Genomic DNA, 20197 nt, shown 5'->3' with positions numbered 1-20197 from the left:
ATTTCCTTCTCAGGAACAGGGACTCTAACGCAACAGACAGAGCAGGCTAGCCCAGAAACCAGTTCTAGAGTGACAATCGCAGCAGCAGCAACCCCCCCCCACCCCGAGCTGGGGCTGCAGATCCCCAACCCACTCGAGAACCCTTGATTAAATAGGCCCAGATTAACAGTCATCCTCCTCAACAGCACCGCAGATCATAAAACAAAACGACTCTCGGCGTGTTTTTCTATGACTGCAGCAGAACGAGGCTGAAGTCACTGATACGGAAAGTTCCATGAAGGCCCTGGGCGCACAGGCTGTGTGCACTGCAGAATACAGGTCTAAAGGAATGGGAGGTAAAGGAAAAGATTAAAAGCTGAGCACATCTCTACTCAAGGAGGTTACACCAAAAGAAAGTGAAAGAGTGAGGGTGTGTGTGTGTGTGTATGTGTGTGTGTGTATAGTATGTGTGAGTGTGTCTACCTATTTGTACCCATGTACACACATGTGCCCACACAACAGACAGAGACTCGCTAGTTTTACCAAACCAAGATGAGAATGTCCTACAGCACGTCTAAGTCAGTGTGGCTGCAGATGTCTAAATCGGTGCACCCCCCAAACTCAGTGCCAAGGAGACCCCAAGGTCCTCCCAGCAGGCTGTCAGGAGTTCAGCCTCCTGTGTCAACCCTCATGACAGACATCAAGGTGTATTATTTTATCTATGAATGACCTCTGACAAGTCAAACCTAGGCTAGCTCAGAAAAAATCTGATAAAAATCCATCCCATGTCCCAATCTCTCTTTTTTAATATTCTATAACTTGCCCTAAAAGAACAGTAGTTAAGGCAGAGGCAGATGGATCTCTGTGAGTTCAAGGCCAACCTGGTCTACAGAGCAAGTTCTAAAACAGCCAAGACTATACAGAGAAACCCTGACTTGAAAAAAAAAAAAAAAAAAAAGAACAGTAGTTAGGAAATCCAAAAGCTGAAAGGCATATATTAAAATCTGCATGTAAGTTCAAGTACAGCTTAATAAAAACAAAGCAAGAGAATTAAAGTGGTTAAAAGTAAAGCATTTCTTTGGTTGAGATTTGTGTAATTAGAAAACACATTAAACAACTGCCTTGGGAGTATTCTTTCCAGGTGACAGCTTCGTTTAAAGTTGGCCTTGAAATGGGCTAAGAGTCAGGTATGGCTGGGTGGACCCCATCACACACTCACACAGCAAGGCGCACTGTGTATGAAATGTCTTACTGAGGTCTGACGTCCTCATATGTTCTCAGAGCAAAGCTGCCGGGAACTACCTGGTGAATCATTATTTCCCAAGCAGCAAGAAAGAGCAAAGCTGCGGGTTAAATGTGAGGTATCACCACGCCAGCCCGGTGCTGATGTGCAGAGCCACCGGGAAGGGATGTCAGCTACAGGAAGGCCCTCCCACCTCTGTAGACGGCTGTTGTTACAACGCAATGTAACTCACATCTTCTGCAACTGCAACCTTTGAAACACAGGAAAAAATAAAGTGTCTTACCTTCTGCACCACACTCAGGAAAGGCGTCAGGCAGGGAATCTGGGTACGCCTCAGCAGGACCAATTAACGCAGAGCCGTCATTAATTATCCCACCCTGAGAAGGGCAGAGCAATCATGTCCCCTTGTCAGTAAGAGCACAAAAAGATCAGCAATACACATATACGCACTCACAAGGCTTGCAGTACCTACTTCATAGACTTAATTAACCCTTTACAGAACATCAAGAAAGTACATCTGCTGTGGCTTGATTATAAAGATGTGTCACAGCCACGCTCCGTGGGTGAAACAGGAAATGCAAGGGGCACATGACTTCTAAAGGATCTCTCTGTAAACCTAAGCTGCTCTAAAGATAGATAACTGTTACTTTTTTTAATTCATAATTTTTAAATAATACTACCATGCTTAATGTAACGTTTTTTAGACAGGGTCTCAGTGTCTAGCCCTCACTGGCCTGAAACCCACTATGTAGACCAGGCAGCCTAGAACTCAGAGCCTTGCCTCTGCTTCTTGAATGCTGGAATCAAAGGTGTGTGCCTCCATACCCAGCTATAGTGTCAAAGCACACTGTTTAAAATCTGTCGCAGAGTTTTTAAAAAATGCACCACTACAAAAAAAAAAAAAAAAAAAAAAAAAAAAAAAAACTGTCAGTATCCTTAGGGCCTGATCATTTAACTACTGGGGACTCATCAGAAAGCCATCAAATTTTATCAGATTACAAATGATATCATATCAACAGCACCTCAGGTGATCTGATAAGACATTTATATGAGAAAGCCATCTGTGCACACCATAAAGAAATAAAAGGAGTCATTTTTATTTCATTTTATGTGTAGATTTGTGTACCTGAATGGATGTATGTGCACAGGCGTGCAGTGACTACAGAGCCAGAGGTGTAAAAGTCCCTGGAACTGGAGTTACAGGCAGTTGTGCACACCTAATGTGAGTGCTAAGAACTGGACCCGGTCCTCTGCAAGAACAGCAAGAGCCCTAACTTCTGAGAACAGACATATTTTTTTAAAAGAAATATTTTGAGCAAGGTATGGTGCTCATACCTATAAACCTAGCACTTGAGAGGCTAAGGCACAAGGCAGGCGGACCACTGGGAATTACTGGGCTACCCTGTGAAACCATGTTTAAAAATTAACCAAACTTGGACCTCTATGTGATCACTACTTTAATGACGTATCTAAGTTTACAGATTCAGGCCTCTTTGTCCCACTCGGATGACAGTCACCAGAGTGGTACAGCGGGGACGCCATGACGGGACTTTATGGACCAGACACTCCAATCACAGACAAGCAGATGTATAATCCCTAAGCAATTGCGTCATTGAAATACTAACTCCTTTGTGCTTTAACATCTGTCTTTCTGTCTTCTCTCAACATTTTTTTTTTTTTTGCGCCAATACTACAATCAATATATCAAATGCCAAGAGAAACCCTCTTTCCTCTCCACCTGATAAGATTCACTAATGGGAACTCTTCATAAACGTCCATCTGACAAGGGAACAGGTGCTCCTCCAGCACATGTGGAGTGCTCTCTAGGACAGGCTGGGGATAAGTCCATTTACAGGGATTAAAGTCACAGACTATGTGTTCTGATCACAAGAAAAAAATCACTAGGTGGGCCTGCATCTGCACACCTGTAAGCCAGCACCCAGGAGGCCCTTGAGGATCGAGACCCCTGAGCTTCAAAGTGAGACCCTACCTCAGAACAAGAGGATGAAAAGGTAGAGAGGAAGAGAGATAAGACAGAGACCCAGAACCAAAAGGGCACAGATGACGACAGAGGCAAAGATGAGGGTGATGAAAAGAATTAGAAATAGAAACAACAGAAGAAACTAGAAAATCAAGAAATATTTAGATGTTACCACAGTTCTAAATAGCCAATGAGTCAATGAGAAATTACAGATAATCAGAAAACACACTAAACTGAATAAAAATGGAAATAAAATATAAAAATATAGGAAGAGGCTGAATGCTCAGAGGAAATATTATTACTGTAAATGCCTGTATCAGACAAGAACAGTGTCAAATCAATACGCTTTCACACAAGGAGGTAGAGAACAGGACAGGGAGGTGGCACCTGCCACCAAGTCTGACTCTGCCTGAAATGGACCCAAGATCAGTTTGACTTCTCTTAAACTGTCCCGTCTTCACAAACGGTCAACGTGCGCATCTCATTGCGTGTCCAAAACAAAGTTGGCAGCAGCTCCATCAGGAATCCCACAACAAAGACAAAGGATGAGCAGGGACCTTGTCTCCGGGTTTAAAGCCCCTCTACCTTCCATTAACACCCAGAGCAGTCTCTGAGCCTGTCTTTCACATCTCAACAGGGCGAAGTCCTCCAGGACTCCACTCCCACAGAGAACAGGGAGGCATGAGAAGACAGCCTTAACTTCACTTGGCCTTTCTCCTGAAGCCCTGCACTGGGTTTACATAAGCAGCAGATTCATGGCCTGGGCCTGGGCCTGCCAGAACAATGACAAAGGAAGCAAGAAGAGCATCGGGGACAACACTGTCACCATGGACTGCTTACTCTAGGTTGTGATTCTGCAACGTCCTTCCAAAGAACACCGCTGGACTGCGCTTCACCTTTCCCAGACCTTGTAACCTATCCCTTCACTTGTAAGTTACCCCACAAAATAAACCTCCATTTTAACTACGTGGAGTGGCCTTAATATTTCAACCAATATCATACAGTCTAGAAACTGAAGTTATACAAATGTGTGCTTTCTGCCAGAGAAAGGAACAAACACGACCCAGTCATTCAGCTCTTTCTAGAAAGCTAATGAAATGAAATGGGAAAGCGTGTTCAAGAGCAGAGACACCCACCAACAAGTGACAGTGACATTCAAAACAAGTGAGGAAATACTAACAATGACAACGCCCGTTTCCCCAGTGCCTGGAGCCAAGGCAGAAGGGTCCCAAGCTGAGGGCCTTCCTGGGTGACATCTGAGACCCTGTCTCAGATCTAAAACAAACGAAAAAGTCACAGCAAGAATGCCACATTTCAAAAAACATGAACCACGTAGAGTCAAGGACCTCAAAAATACAATTTGCACAGATCCACCTTTACAAAACTGTGCAATGACCACTTCTGCTAGATCCTTACATAAAGAAAGAATATGGGCTCTGCTCAGAAAGGCTGTCACTCAAGAACATCTCCTAAAGGAACTCCCAGAGTCCATGACATCTCTCTCACCTTCTCAATGTATTGTGACATCTCACCTTCTCAATGTATTCTGATACAACAGAGAATCAGTTAATCTCCCAAACCCTGTGTACCAAAGCTTTAAAGTCTATGAACTGAGCCTGGGGGGTATTGGTGCACACCTTTAATCCCAGCTCTCAGGAGGCAGAAGCAGAAATGATCTCTATGAGTTCAAGGCCAGCCTGGTCTACAGAGTGAGTTCCAGGACAGCCAAGGCTGCACAAAGAAACCCTGTCTCAAAAAACCAAAAATCTATGAATGGAAAACTTCCAATTTCTACACCACCATGAACAGAAGCTCTGCCAGACAACAGCTGTAACTTCTACTTCCTAGTAAATCCCCAAACTCCAAAGTGATGGAGCTTTTCCCTGAATTTCTACATGCCACGGGAGAAAACCTTTTACGGAACATGCTTTCTCAGAAAGACCACGAACCTTGAAGAAGTCTTCCAGCTGCTTGCTGTTGTACAAGGCAGGAATGTTGGCAGAGAACTGCAGCAGATCTTCAGCACACTGGCGTCTCTCTTCAATAACGGTTTTGTCAAATCGCCCTAGAATTCAATGAGCGTCAACACTTAGGGAGAGAAGGACAGTTTGGCTTTGTGACAGTGTAGGCCCAGGGAGCAAAGCCACCACAGGCCACGCTGCCCATCTGCAGTGCTTACCATGCAAACTTCAAAGTCCCATCAAGGCCTTACAATGTTTTTGATGAAATGAAGCGGCACTGTCACCTGATAAATAGACTGTATCCAAACCCAGGTCCTGCCCATGTAAGAAACTCACTATGTAAGAAGATGGCAATTTGAAACTAAAGTTGAAAAGAGAAATTTAAAGAATTCAAATGGCTTCCTCTAGTAATTTAATACCGTAATTACTCATCTAATTTTCCCTTTTCTACTCCTTTTTATTTACAAAGGAGGCTGAAGAGAGGGAATTATGAGAACATCTGTATCAGCAATGGGGTCAAAACCTCAGCTTGAAGCTGAAAGCTCTTCTGCTGAATTCTCGCGTGCGGCTGGTGGCGGCCCGTGAAGGCACCACGCACAGGCGTGCTCCACTCCACAAGGAGACAGCACAGTGGCTCACACACCAGCTCTAATGATACTCTCAATGTGAACGCTCGTACAAGATTTTCCAGTGTGATAACGCTATACAGCTTTCCCATTCCATCACCCGTTGACATGTCACATGCCTGCCCTCCATCACACTGGCTGCCTTGCAACGTTTTAAAAACACCAAATCAAAAGGGCAGTGTCCTCACAGTCTAAATACATTCTAAGTGGTTTTGCAGAGCATTAACAGAATACTAAGACAAAAGGCACTCTTGGGTACCAAGACACTGAAATCCCTGTGCTGTGGTAAACTATCTATGTAACTTTTAAAAGTTAGTTATAGGACTGGGGGGAGGAGATGGAGCTAGTCCTGGGTTCAAATACAAGTTCCTGCACTCCTTGCTAGAAGGTGTCCCGTGGACAATGTGAGTCACAGACTGTTAAGTCTCCTGTGGCCACAACAACCCTGAACACTACACAGATCATCATGGTGTCTGAATCTTCACAAAGTTTCATAGTGACTAGCACACAAAGCATGCTAGCAAATCTGTGTGGGCTGTTGCTGATTAACAAAGACAGAAAGATCCTCTGTAAAAACTGTCTTACAATGTAAATTCTTATAGAAGACCTCAACAGTGTAAATAGAAAGACAGACAGAAAAACAGACAGACTGAACCACAGCTCACAGACAGACTGTAGAGTCAGCAACGCTAGAGAACTCCACATGTTCTTTCACCGCCCTCAAGAGCCCTGGCCCTGGTAAAAGCCAGTGGCAGTCAGCTGCAGGGTTCCTACCATCTGGGATTCTAGTTTACTACAGAACAAGTCACAAGTCGCTATCCAAACAAAAAAAAAAAAAAAACATTATATCAACTAGGCTGCCTTTGCACTAAAAAACATCTGCCTGCTTCTGCCTCCGGAGTGCCGAGACTAAGGCACATGTCCAGCCTCTCACTTTCTCCCTTATCAAAATGCCCTGACTTCCCCTGGCACATGCCAGCCAAGCTGCATCATCCCAGTAGGCCTGGACTTAGGTCTGACTATCAACATAAGGCACGCTGTTGCTTCCCGGAATCCAATGGAAGGCAGCTGCCAACACCCTCTCCCTGCTTCTCTCCCGGGTCCTTCCTGCTAGCAGGCAACGGTGCTGTGGAAGGCAGAGGGGACAAAGCAGGGGCTGTAACTTCTGGGCACTGTGGCACTTCCATCCCAGGCTGCACCCAGACTTCCAAACATGCAAAAGAAACTGCCTTCTTCTATCCTACACAAAACTGTGCCACATGTAACCATACTGCGGATGACCCACGACACTAAATCTGACTGTCACTTCTCAGTTCATATGCGACAAGTAAAACCAACTTTCCCGAAGACAAGAACACTTCCCGATCCATCGTATCATCTGGAAATAAAATGTCCAACATCCCAATAAGTACAATAAACATATGAGTTGAAGTAATCTATAACATATTCAATATTAAGAAAAATTCAGTAGTCAAACAGGTGAAATATCCATAGTTCCTCTGGTGTGTAAGTAAGCATGAACCTGTACTTACAGCCCAGAGTCTTTCTCTCTTTAAAGAATACTTAATTCGGAGGAGAAAGGGCTGGGTAGGTAAAGCACCTGCCATGTGCCTTAGATCTCTATGGCTGTGATCAATACCACAGCCAAGTACTTGAGGAGGAAAGGGTTTACTTGGCTTACAATTCCACATCACAGTCCATCATCAAAAGAAGCAAAGGCAGGGACTCAAAGCAGGAACCTGGGGCAGGAGCTGATGCAGGAACAACGGAGGAGGCTTTCTGGCTTGTTCCTCTTATTTTGCTCAACCTGCTTTCTTATACAGCTCAGGGCCATCTGTCCAAGGGTGGCACCACCCTCCATGGGCTGGGCCCACCATAATCAACCACAGGCCAATCTGGTAGTAGCATTTTCTCAATGAAGGTTCCCTCTTCCTAAATGACTCTACCTTGTGTCAAGTTAACCAGAACACAATGCAAGTATGAGGAGTTGGTTCTGATCCGAAGTGACCACACTGAAGCCAAGCACAGCAACATGAGCCTCAAATCCCACTCTAGGTAAGGACACAGGCACCCTGGGTGCCTGTTAACCAGCAGTCTGGATGAATCAGCAAGTTCCAGGTTCACTTAGAGACCCTGTCTCAAAAAGTAAAGTGAAGCATGACTGAAAAAGACACCACGGGCTGGAGAGATGGCTCAGTGGTTAAGAGCACTGGCTGCTCTTCCAGAGGTCCTGAGTTCAATTACCAGCAACCACATGGTGGCTCACAACCATCCATAATGAGATCTGGTGCCCTCTTCTGGCCTGCAGGCATACAGACAGACAGAACACTGTATCCATAATAAATAAATAAATAAAGATAGTTTTAAAAAAAAAACATCACACACACATATGTACCCATGCAAGTTCATACACATGCACAAACACATAAACAGGTACACACACAAAAATAGCTATTAACAGTAATTACTGCAAGCATCTATGGTTTTGGAATAGAAGCATAGATAATGCTTGTTTTCTGTTTTAACCCACACAACCACTGCACATATCTTCAACTACATGAAGTACATGCTGAAAGTCAATAAAGGACTTACTTACTAATAAGTTAATGATGCCCTGCAAAGATCTCATCTCTATTTGAAACAAGTACATGGGGGGGGGGGAACCAGAGAGATGGCTCAGTGGTTAAGAGCACCTCTTGTTCTTGCAGAGGATCCGGGTTTGATGCCCAACAGATACATGACGACTTACAACCATTCACCACCACCCGTAACTACAACTCCTGGCCAGTGCAGTCCCTTCTTCTGCCCTCCATGGCACCAGACACACATGTGATGCACAGATTGACATGCAAGCAAAATATTCATACATATAAAATAAAAATTTTTAAAGACATGGAGGGGTCTGTAATGCTGATGACTCAGCTCACCCTCCCAGCAAGCCAAATGAAACTGCTTAAACAACAGGATGTATCTGTTCCAAGTTTGCCTCTGTTCTACTTCTATTGACCTGAATGCACTTCTAGCCCACTAAATCTGGATAAAAGGAGATAAAGTCAATGTTGTCAGAGTACCACAAAAAAATAATGGCATATGTATAAAAGATGGATTACATTGAACTGTATCATCAGAGTACCACGAAAGAACACCCTCCCTTCTTTGTTTCTGAGATATCTTGGAATTTTTTTAATTGTATTGGGGGCTGGGGAGATTTCTCAGTGAACAGAGTGCTTGTTGCACAAACATAAAGACCTAAGTTCAAATCCCCAGCACCCACATAAAAAGTGAGGCACGGCAGCACCTCCTGGAGTCCCAGTGCTAGGGAGGCTCACTAGCCAGGCAGTCTAGCCAATCAGTGAGCTCCAGGAAAGTAAGATGGAGGGGAGAGAGAGAAGATACCTGATGTCCACCTCTGGCTCAACACACGTTTGGACACACAAATCTGTGCATACATGAAAATAGAAGGGTTAAGAATAAGCAACCATGGAAAATGGTATCTGAGCGCCCACTGCCCCATCCTTTTATGTTCTCTTCTCTAAAGCTGAACATTTGTAAACTTAAAAAAATAGCCGGGCGGTGGTGGCGCACACCTTTAATCCCAGCACTCAGGAGGCAGAGGCAGGCGGATCTCTGTGAGTTCGAGGCCTGCCTGGTCTACAGAGTGAGTTCCAGGAAAGGCGCAAAGCTATACAAGAGAAACCCTGTCTCGAAAAACCGAAAAAAAAAAAAAAATGGAAAAGATAAAATGAGTGCTAATTGATATCACTGAACATAGTATGCATTAAAATATTAATAAAGTATTTACAAAAGTTTAACTTAATTAGAAAGTGCTGTGTTAATAATCTGTAGAGTCAGGAAAAGAGAGCAGCTCATCCCACAGGAAACATGGAGGAGGGTCAGAGGAGACCCAGGGAGGGCAGGACAGTGAACTGAGCAACAGGTTAACTGTTGTGTGATATTTTGTTTGTGTTCTGAAAAATAAAGCTTGCCTGGAGATCAGAGGGCAGAGCTAGCCACTAGTTAACCATAGAGGCCGACAGTGGTGGCATACACCTTTAATCCCAACTCTTGGGAGGAGGAAGCAGGAAGATCAGGAGTTCAAGGCCACCCTGGGCTATGTGAGATTGAACCAGTCTAAAAGAGAAACAGAGCCCGGGGTGGAGATTCACACCTTTAATCCCAGCACGAGGGAGGTAGAGACAGGAATATAAGTTGGATAGAGAACCTGCCCCATTCAACCTGAGGATTCATAGAGAAAGGATCTCGGCATTTGGTCTGAGATTTCATAGAGGTGAGTCTCTAGGTGGCTAGCTGCTCTGTTTCTCTGATCTTTCAGCTTTCACCCTGGATATCTGACTCTGGGTTTTTATTGAAGAAGACTAAGATTCCCGCTTCAGGTAACAGCTAATGTCAGGAGACACTGAACACCCTGCAGATATACAGTGAGAAGTTACAGTGGGTGAAGGGGAAAGGAGCTGGTAGAGAAACCCACCCTGACCCTGGAGCCCAGAATTAGGGAAGGATGGCTCAGATAAGGCCGGTGAGAGAAACGCAGTTTAGCTCAGATCAGAGCCATCTCTGCCCCTGTCCAACTGACTTGTGAAACCAACCAATCACAGAGCAGGACAGCAGAATTCTGGCCCGAGGGCCCAAGATCAGGGAAAGAAACAGCCTGTGTTTGGGACCTGAGCCAGAGAAATGAACCAAGGAAACATGACCTGACTCTGAAACCAGTACCAAAGAAACACTCTTGGCCCTAGAATCAGAGTCAGTGAATGAAATGTGCCCTGGCCTTAGAGGTAGTGTCAAAAAGCTAAGTAAGGCCAGTGAGAGAAACACAGTTTAGCTCAGATCAGAGCCATCTCTGCCCCTGTCCAACTGACTTGTGAAATCAACCAATCACACAGCAGAATCCTGGCCCGAGGGTCCAGGACCAGGGAAAGAAACACAGCCTGTGTTTGGGACCTGAGCCAGAGAAGTGAACACTTTATCCCCAAACCCAGAACCCAGGAAATATGCCCTGACTCTGAGACTAGTACCAAAATAATACTCTTGGCCCCTAGAATCAGAGTCAGTGAAAGAAATGTGCCCTGCCTTAGAGGTAGTGTCAAAAAGCCAAGAAAGGCCAGTGAAAGAAACACAGTTTGGCCCTGAAGTCAGGGCCATCTCTGCCCCTTGCCCACAAAACTAGCCAAACCCTGGGCAGAAAAAAAACTAACCTATCAAAGTTGACTCCACCCCCTAGACATCCTATATAAACCACCCTGCCCAGTCAGTTGTGAACTGTTTTCTCCACCATGGTAGAAGCAGCTACTCTCCTGGACTCCTCCATCCCAAATAAATCTCTTTTTCAAAAGAGTTTTGGGTGAAGACCTTCATTCACTGGCACACAGAAGAACCTTGCTGGGACATCCTATAGTGGATTGAGCAATGGGGAACTGAACAGAAGAACCTTGCTAAGACATCCCATAGTGGATTGAGCAAGGGGGAACTGAACAGAAGAACCTTGCTAAGACATCCCATAGTGGATTGAGCAAGGGGGAGCTGAACAGAAGAACCTTGCTAAGACACACCATAGTGGACTGAGCAAGGGGGAGCTGAACACAAAGAACCTTGCTAATACACACCATAGTGGATTGAGCAAGGGGGAGCTGAACAGAAGACCTTTCTAAGACATCCCATAGTGGACTGAGCAAGGGAAAGCTGGTAACGCTGAGCCAGAGATTGCGGCTCTCCAGGAGAGGAGCAGGATTGCTGTATCCTGCAGGGAAACCATCCCCCATCACACCAGGTATAGCCTGACTTTCCCAAAGACTCAGGATACCCTTCCCTGCTAAAGCAGTTCCAGGCCTGACTCTCCTAAGAAGTCAGAAAAATTTCCCTTCCAGAGTTGGGCTGTTTCTTTGCAGTCCCAGCTGTCAGAGCTGTGCTAAACAGCTCCAGGTGTCCGGGACACCTTCAGGGCAGAGCTGTTGTTCTGAGCAGCTTGAGGTATCAGGGATACCTCACTCTCCAGGGTTGAACTGTCTCCTTGCAGTTTCAGCCATCAGAGCTGTGCTACACAGCTCCAGGTGTCTGGGACACCTCCAGGGCAGATGTGGTGTTGTGAGCAGCTCGAGGTATACAGGATACCTCACCCTCCAGGGCTGAACTGTGTCCTTGCCATTTCAGCCATCAATTTACTAACAGTGGACAGTAACTCTCTAAAGACCCACTGCAAAGCCAGATATGATTGCAAATGCCTATAACCCTAGCACTGGGGAGAAGGAGGCAGAAGATCAGGCATCCTCAGCTAAGTAGCAAATCCAAGACCATCCTGAACTGTATGGGATCCTAAGATTGCACGGGTAATAGATTCTGGGCAGCAGATGTGGCCTAGAGCTATCTGACCGCCAATGGAGTATTCTTTTCACTATGGCCCCAGCAGAGTAAATGCATCACTGACATTCTGCAGATTGTAGCAATACTCCTTACTGCTGAGGTTTACCTACTCAGTATGAGAGAAGCTTAAAAAAATGGATGGCTAACCAACAATTCTCTCCATGCAACCGCAGCTGTGACCTGCAGGGCTCACTAGAGTTATCAAGTGCTACAAATGAGTACCTTTTACTAAAAGAGATAAATTACTCATTTATTAAAAGTGATTAGGAAATGTGGGGACAGATAAAAAGACAACCCATTAACAACAAGCACTAAGCTGAAAGTATCCATTTAGAAGCTATTCTCACACAGTGGCAACTGCATGACTTAAAAAGCCAAAACTGTGTCTTCAACATCAAAGTTAAAACTATAAGTTGTTAGATTATACAGTCTAGGAGGGCAGAGAGCTGGCTCAGTGGTTAAAAGCACATACTGCTCTCACAGAGGACCAGAGTTCAATTTCCAACACCCACATTGGATGCCTCACAACTGCCTGTAACTTGAGCTCCAGGGGACCATGGGTACCACATTCACATGCACATACCATAACTTAAATGCTTTAAAAATTCACAGTACAGAAAGTACAAGGTGAGGATATAAACACCCTTAATAGCTCTCAGAAGGTATCAACATGGGCAGGCGCTCTTCACATGGGGCAAGAATGTTGCTCTCTACAGATGAGATCTCACTAAACACAACACTGTTCAACATTTGCTTAAACTAAAAAATGTAGCTCAGACAGACCATGGTGCCTCACACCTTTAATCCTAGCACTTAGAAGGCAGAAGCAGAAAAACCTGTGTCTGAGACCAGCCTGATTAACATAGCAAGTTCCTGGCCAGCAAGAGCCACAGAATGACACCTTGTCTCAAAATCAATTAGTAACTTTAGATGAGAGAAAACTAAATACATATTCGTGTCTATGTATATGCATACACACACACACACAACACACACACACACACACACATCTCATGCACCCTTTTAATACCAGCACATTTCCAACAGCTTCAGATTGGGATACATCCATGTCATGTGTGGTAGTTTGAATAAGAATGGCCCCCATAGGGTCATAGATTTGAATGCTTGGTCACCAGGGAGTGGCATTATTTGAAAGGATTGGCAAGTATGGCTTTGTTGGAGGAAGTGTATCACTGGGAATGAGCTTTGAGGTTTCAAAAGCTCATGCCAAGCACAGGGTCTCTGTCTTTCTGCTACCTGTGGATCCGGAGTACAACTCTCCACTACTTCTCCAGCACATATCTGCCTGTAATCTGCAATGCTTCTCACCAAGATGATATAATGTACTAAATCTCAGAAACTGTAAGCAAGCCCAATTAAATGCTTTTTTTTTTTTTGAACAAGAGTTGCTGCGGCCAGTGTTGTCTCTTCACATCAGTAGAACACTAAGAAAATACACATGATATAATTCTCCAAGTGTGGTTCAAGGTGTCCTGAGAGTCAATCAACATTGCTAATCATTTTTGTGGTAATACCATGGCAGTCGCTGCATCTTTCTGTGTTGACACTTTCACTAATGGTCTACACACAATGGTAGAAAACTGTGGCCCTCTTAGCAGGACACCAGGCAAAGCACCAAACCCACTAATAATTCTTTTACTACTTTCTGCCACTTACTCATATTTTTAAAAACTTTCATGGCAGTTTCACTGAGAAAATACCCTCAAGGAAACAGTAACAATTATTAAATTTATTAAATCCTGACCCTTGGAGAACAAACTGTGATTAGTCAGACTTGGACAGGAGAGACATTTTCTCAAAAAAGAAAAGTGAGTCTAATACTTTCAGGAGGACTAACTTCTGGTGGTGAGAAAATTCTAGCCATGAGACAACTTGAGCTTGCCAGCTTCCTGGGACTTAAAATCTTTTTAGAGATCTCTGACCATATAAACATTTCCTGGCATCATCTAACCAAACCAGGAACCATCTGTAAGATCTGCAAAATATGGGCACCAAAATATTTGTCTTTTCTTAAGATTTATTTTTACTTATGAGCGTTTGCCTGCATGTAAGTCTGTGCAGCTCATGAGTGCCTGGTGACCTCGGAGGTCAGAAAAGGGTATCAGAACTGAACTATAGTTACAGATGGTAGTGAGCTGCCTTGTGGGTGCTGGGAACCAAACCAGGATTCTATGAAAGAGCAGTCAGGGGGTGGTGGTGGTGCATGCCTTTAATCCCAGCACTTGGGAGGCAGAGGCAGGTGGATCTCTGTGAGTTCGAGGCCAGCCTGGGCTACCAAGTGAGTTCCAGGAAAGGCACAAAGCTACACAGAGAAACCCTGTCTTGAAAAACCAAAAAAAAAAAAAAAAGAAAAGAAAGAGCAGTCAGGATTCTTAACTGCTGAGCGATCTCTCCAGCCCTAACAGAGTACTTTTCAGATGAGCAAAGGAAAATGTTACAGTCAGAGGTAACGGGTGCATTCACAAGACTGCCCAAGAACTGTAACTCAGCACTCCAAAAGATCACTTCTTCCTCCACAGAGCTTCAAAGTTTATGGTGCAGTTAGTCTGCAAGAATGAATCACCAGTAAAGTTCTGGTCCACCGAAGACTGTTCAGTTAAACATCCCTCCTTCCATTAGCATCGTCTGAGATGGATTCCCATGGACTGCACAGCACATCCTAGGACTGAAATCTGGCTCAAATCCAGTGTCTTCTTTTCCCTTTTGTTCCTCTTTCTTTCTTTCAATTGCTACTGTGATAAATAGTGATAGCTAGAATCCATATAAATAAAGGTCATTTCTGGCCCTCAATCATCTTTAAGAAGATAAAGAGAATTTCTGGGACCCAAATGCCTGCCCATAATTCATGTGTACTTCCTATGCAGACAAGAGAATGGGTTAATATGAAAATTCACTAAATGGTTGCTAGGAAAAGTATGCTTCAACTCCAACAAATACAGCACCTTATCCTCTTCCTGTGACTATTTCCCTACACTAGGCACACCCTGAACATACTCTCAGTGACATCATTTATTAAGAAGCAAAGAAGGGGTGCTCTTATTATAGAATAAGTTCTTTGGGGTAATTTTAGAGATAACAGCTAAGGTTCCTCACACTGCTGACTTCACTTTTACTTTGTTTTGTTGTTGTTGTTGTTGTTGTTGTTTTCTTGTAGCTCTGGGTGGCTTTACACTCATGATCTCCTGCCTCAGCATCCTGAGTGCTGGGATTATAGGTGTGCACCACATCATAGAGCCTAGAAGCTTCATAAAGTTATTTGCACATTCAATTATACTCAGAAGTGGGCCAGAGGTGTATCAGCCTTGTGCTTCCCATGCAAGACAAAGCAATGTGACAGAAAGGCTGCTGCTCACTTCTTCCACAGCAGGACACTGAGTTTCTTCAAGGACAGAGCTTATTTGGGTCCTCATTCCCAATGCCTCCTTTTTTAAATGTTTCTTGAAGTAAGGGTGCCATACAATTTTCAAAGAAGTTAATGTTGGCTGAAATCCATCCAAGAAGACACTCTGACTAACAGATCTGGGCATCTGCCCACGCTTGCTGGGCACAGTGGCAGCATAAGAGTGACCCCCAAGGTCAGCAGCAAAGAGCAGCCCACACTGTAAACAGAGACAGTGAAGATATGACTGAATGTTGGAGATGGGCCCCAAGGCTAGATGCAAACAACCGAAGGGAACGGCACCCAGCAGGAAGTCCAACCCCAGTGCTCAGGAGAGGAAATGAACCAGTGGATCTGGTGCTACTGCCCTAACGCCCAGGTCTCTATTCTTTTCCTCATTTGTCGTCATAAAATACCTAAAGGAAACAGTTTAAGGGCAGATTTACTTGGATCATGGTTTGAAGAGACACAGTCCATAATGACAGAGACGTGTGGTGGTAAAAGTTTACTCATCCAGGAAGGATCTGGAAGCAGAAAAAGGGCAGGAAGCAGGACAGGATTCTAAACTTCAAGGCCCGCCCTACAATAAACCACTTCCTCCAGCCAGGCCCCACCTCCAAGGGTTCCACAGTACAGCATCACCAGTAGAGGAATGAGCCTTCAACACTTGAGCCCCGGGACAGTCACATTTAAACATCAACAGCCCCCAAGATACTTTATGACTTATTTCAGGATAATGCCCAAACTCTCAGACTACTAATTTGTTAATTAATCCTGGCAACAAGTTCTGGATGCCCACCTCACACTCAGGTGAATGCCCCAGATGCTGCTAGACCATCCAGGGTTCCCTGCATCTGCCCCCCAATCTCCAGCTGTAAAACATGCAGAATGTCTTGAGGAAATGGTGTGAAGATGGTGAGTCCTACAGCAGCCTGAAGAAATCCCTACTCTGTAGAGATGCTGCACAGGGTAGGGGCCAATAAACACAGCCATTCAGAATTATCCCAAGGTCAGGAAGGGCGTTGGAAAGGTTCAGTCATGCCACTTCTATTGATCACCTACCTCTTCAGGGCAATTCCAAAACCAGGGTCACATGTATGCCTTTGGTGGCAGCAACCCCACTTCCAGGCAACAAAATCCATGAAGTAGTTATTACTACGTGACAAACTGGTGTCAGACAGCCTCTGAGCGTCAGGACCTAAAGGCAGGTGCAGCTGGATGGCTCTAGCGTGGGGTCCCACCCTGTCAGCCAGGGCTGCAGTCACCGCAAGGCTAAGTTAGCACTGGAGAATCTGCTCCACGTTCACCCAGAATGGGCACATTCCCTACTTGATGTCTGCTAGCTGGAGGCCCCATTTCTCATCATGTGGGCCTCGTCACAGATTCCCAGTATCTTATAAGAGCAAGAGAAGGGACTGTGACAGGGATGAAGGGAGGAGAAAGAGGAGAGGATCAAGAAAAGGAGGGAGCAGAAGGAACAGAAGAAGGAGGAAGAAAGAGGAAAGCAGGGAGAATCAGAGAGAGGTAAGAAGGGGGAAGGAAAGGAGAGGGGAGGGAAGTGAAACAGCATCAGGGAGAAGCCACAGACTCCTATTGCCAAATCTCAGACACAAGGAACCGTCCGTCACCTGTGCTACAGACCCCAATGACCAACCCTGACAATACTGGACAGGGTGACACAAGCACACTGTGGATTGGGTGTAAAATGTCCCCATAGCTCATATATTTGAACACTGCTCTCTAGCTGGTAGGACTTTCATGGGTAGCTGTGGAATATTTAGAAGTAGGGCCTCGTGGGCAGACATGCGTGGGCCACTGGAGACAAGCCTTGAAGGTCTCAGCTGATGTTCCTTACAGTCCTCCCTCTCTGCTTCCTCATCAGTACTATGTGAGACATCACCGCTACAAGCTCGAGCTAACCCAGACCCACTGCAGACACCGTGATGGACTGTGTACCCTGAACTATACACACTCTGCTAACCCAGACCCACTGTAGACACCGTGATGGACTGTGTACCTGAACCATACACACTCTGCTAACCCAGACCCACTGCAGACACCGTGATGGACTGTGTACCCTGAACTATACACACTCTGCTAACCCAGACCCACTGACACCGTGATGACTGTGTACCTGAACCATACACACTCTGCTAACCCAGACCCACTGCAGACACCGTGATGGACTGTGTACCCTGAACTATACACACTCTGCTAACCCAGACCCACTGCAGACACTGTGATGGACTGTGTACCTGAACCATACACACTCCGCTAACCCAGACCCACTGCGGACACCGTGATGGACTGTGTACCCTGAACTATACACACTCCGCTAACACAGACCCACTGCAGACACCGTGATGGACTGTGTTTCCTGAACTAAAACAAATTCTTCCTCCATAAGTTGTTTCTATCACAGAAAAGAGGAAAGTAACTAAGAAAATTAGAACTGGGAGTGGAGCTGTATGCTGTGTGGCTCACAGGCCATGGAAACGGGGGGATATGGAGTTGTGAACCAGAGAAGCCTAAAAACCTAGTGACCCTTCTAGCAGGACTCAGAAGACTAGAATGCTCAGAAAAATGCAGCAGAGAAGCCAGGTCAGAAGGTTCAGAGAGGAAAAAGAAAATTCTACCAGAATTTGGCTGGAAACCATTCATGTTCTACTCTGGCAAAGACCCAGGCTACATTCTGCCTACATCCTGAAAATCAAATGAAGCAAAATTTAAAAATAATAGAGTAATGTATGTGGTAGACATCTGAAGGCAGCCCAGCAGCCAGGCTGTGGCATCATCTCTTTATACGGCAGTTAGCCAGGCTTACAGTGGGGAAAGGTGGAGAAAGATGTGGAAAATGATGCACTTAAAGCTGCAAATGGGGGTGACGTGGGTAAAGCACCTCTAATACAAGACACTAATGTGATCAGAGGCGTTACACTGGGGCTGTGACACAGGAAAGGCACTTGGAGGGCAAGAGCCAACCCATCTATACTGGTTCTGTGTGTCAACTTGACACAGGCTAGAGTCATCAGAGAAGGAGCCTCAGCTGAGGAACTGCCTCCTTGAAATCAGCTGGAGGACATTCTCTCATTTAGTGATCAATGGTAGAGGGTCCAGCCCATGGTGGGTGGTGCCATCCCTGGGCTTCTATAAGAAGGTGGACTGAGCAAGCCATGGGAAGCAAGCCAGTAAGCAGCACCCCTCCATGGCCTCTGCATCAGTTCCTGCTTCCATGTTCCTGCCCTGCTTGAGTTCCTGTCCTGACTTCCTTCAGTGATGAACAGCAATGTGGAAGTGTAAGCCTGATAAACCCTTTCCTCCCCAACTTGCTCTTTAGTCATGGTGTTCCATCACAGCAATAGAAACCCTAATTAAGACACCATTCAAGGTCACGTGTGTGACTTTGGCTAATACATCTTTTCTTAGCTTCCTAGTCTCTCTGCCTGGCCAGAGATGGAGCTACCCCACAGCTTAGAAGAGGAAACATATTTTATATGAACTATACTGAGGGCATGAGAGAGCAGTGTCAAGTGCTTGCTAAACTAGATGAGTTATCACAGAAGGTGAAAGGGCTCAACCCAGACCATCGTTAGCTAATCACCACATCCAATCACACTTTAGGGCTGAGCTGTAGATCGGTGGCAGAGAGCCTGCCTAGCAAGCACGAGGCTTGAGATTCGAGTCCCAGTCTGATGGAGGGCGGAGGGCCCTGAACAGAAAAGGTCAGTAAGTCACAAGTTCAGAAGAGCACTTACCAAACACTATCCCTTTAGCAAACGGAGGAAACAGCTCTGAGTGTCGGAATAAGTTTCTGTGAATTTGCCATAATTCTTTGTGCAGCTTCTTAAAGTCACTGTATCTCTTCCATACAATTATCTGAAAAGAAAACAAAATTAACTGCATATTTCAAAGCATAACCATTCTGTCTCTGTGCCACAAATAATATTTTCTTAAATAGTCCAAATTACCATGCATCGCAAACATATATACACTCTAGCCTGCAGGGTTCGAGATCTGAATTGAATTAAAAGCTGCCTTCCATCTAAAGCAGTGCTTCCTCCTAACATTGCTGACTTGGGGCTCTTAAGTCCTGTCTCCTAAACCCTCCTAATTCATTCTAGAGAAGTGTCCATCTGGTACAAAAATGGACTATGCTACATAAAATGGATCTTCTCCAAAAACCAGTTACTATTGATCTGAATGAATTTAATGACAAACACTATCTCAAATATCATGCTTATAAGGCACAAAACAACTTGGGCAATTTATTTTTTTAATCTTTTTTTTTTTCAGATTTATCCATTTATTTTATGTGCAGGTATATGAGCCTGCATGAGTTTATGTACCACGTTCATGCAGGACCTCAGAGGCCAGAAATGGGTATTGGATGCCCTGGAACTGGAGTTATGCCAAGGGCCATAGAAGTATACAGCAGGTGACAACTAGTGTTTGACAAGTCGGCCCACCAGACGTATAAACTCCCGAGGGGGAGCCCTACCTGGCAAAGCCCTGGGGTCACTGGCTGTGGAAACCGGTTGTTTTCTGTCTGTGACTTTCTCGGGTGCCACTGCTCTGCCTCCCTATCAGAACAGCTGTGGGGTGCTTTCCACAGCCCTGTGGTTGTGCTTT

At 45.1% G+C, this 20197-nt stretch overlaps 1 protein-coding gene across 3 annotated transcripts in view; it reads right to left on the bottom strand.

The window, feature by feature from the left end:
* The window catches only part of Rps6kc1 (ribosomal protein S6 kinase C1), a 145786-nt gene that overhangs the window by 106528 nt on the left and 19061 nt on the right, over window positions 1-20197 (bottom strand). For all 3 annotated transcript variants that reach the window (XM_028876775.2, XM_028876776.2, XM_028876777.2), the window contains 3 exons: window positions 19324-19444; window positions 5153-5268; window positions 1506-1599 (listed from right to left, as the gene is read on the bottom strand). In XM_028876775.2, coding sequence (XP_028732608.1) covers window positions 1506-1599; window positions 5153-5268; window positions 19324-19444 — 331 coding nt within the window. The remainder of the gene's footprint in view (window positions 1-1505; window positions 1600-5152; window positions 5269-19323; window positions 19445-20197) is intronic.

Source organism: Peromyscus leucopus, chromosome 15 (assembly GCF_004664715.2).
Source record: "Peromyscus leucopus breed LL Stock chromosome 15, UCI_PerLeu_2.1, whole genome shotgun sequence".
Classification (NCBI taxonomy): domain Eukaryota; kingdom Metazoa; phylum Chordata; class Mammalia; order Rodentia; family Cricetidae; genus Peromyscus; species Peromyscus leucopus.
The sequence above is the reverse complement of the archived record's forward strand: the minus strand, read 5'-3'. Positions and strand labels throughout refer to the sequence as shown.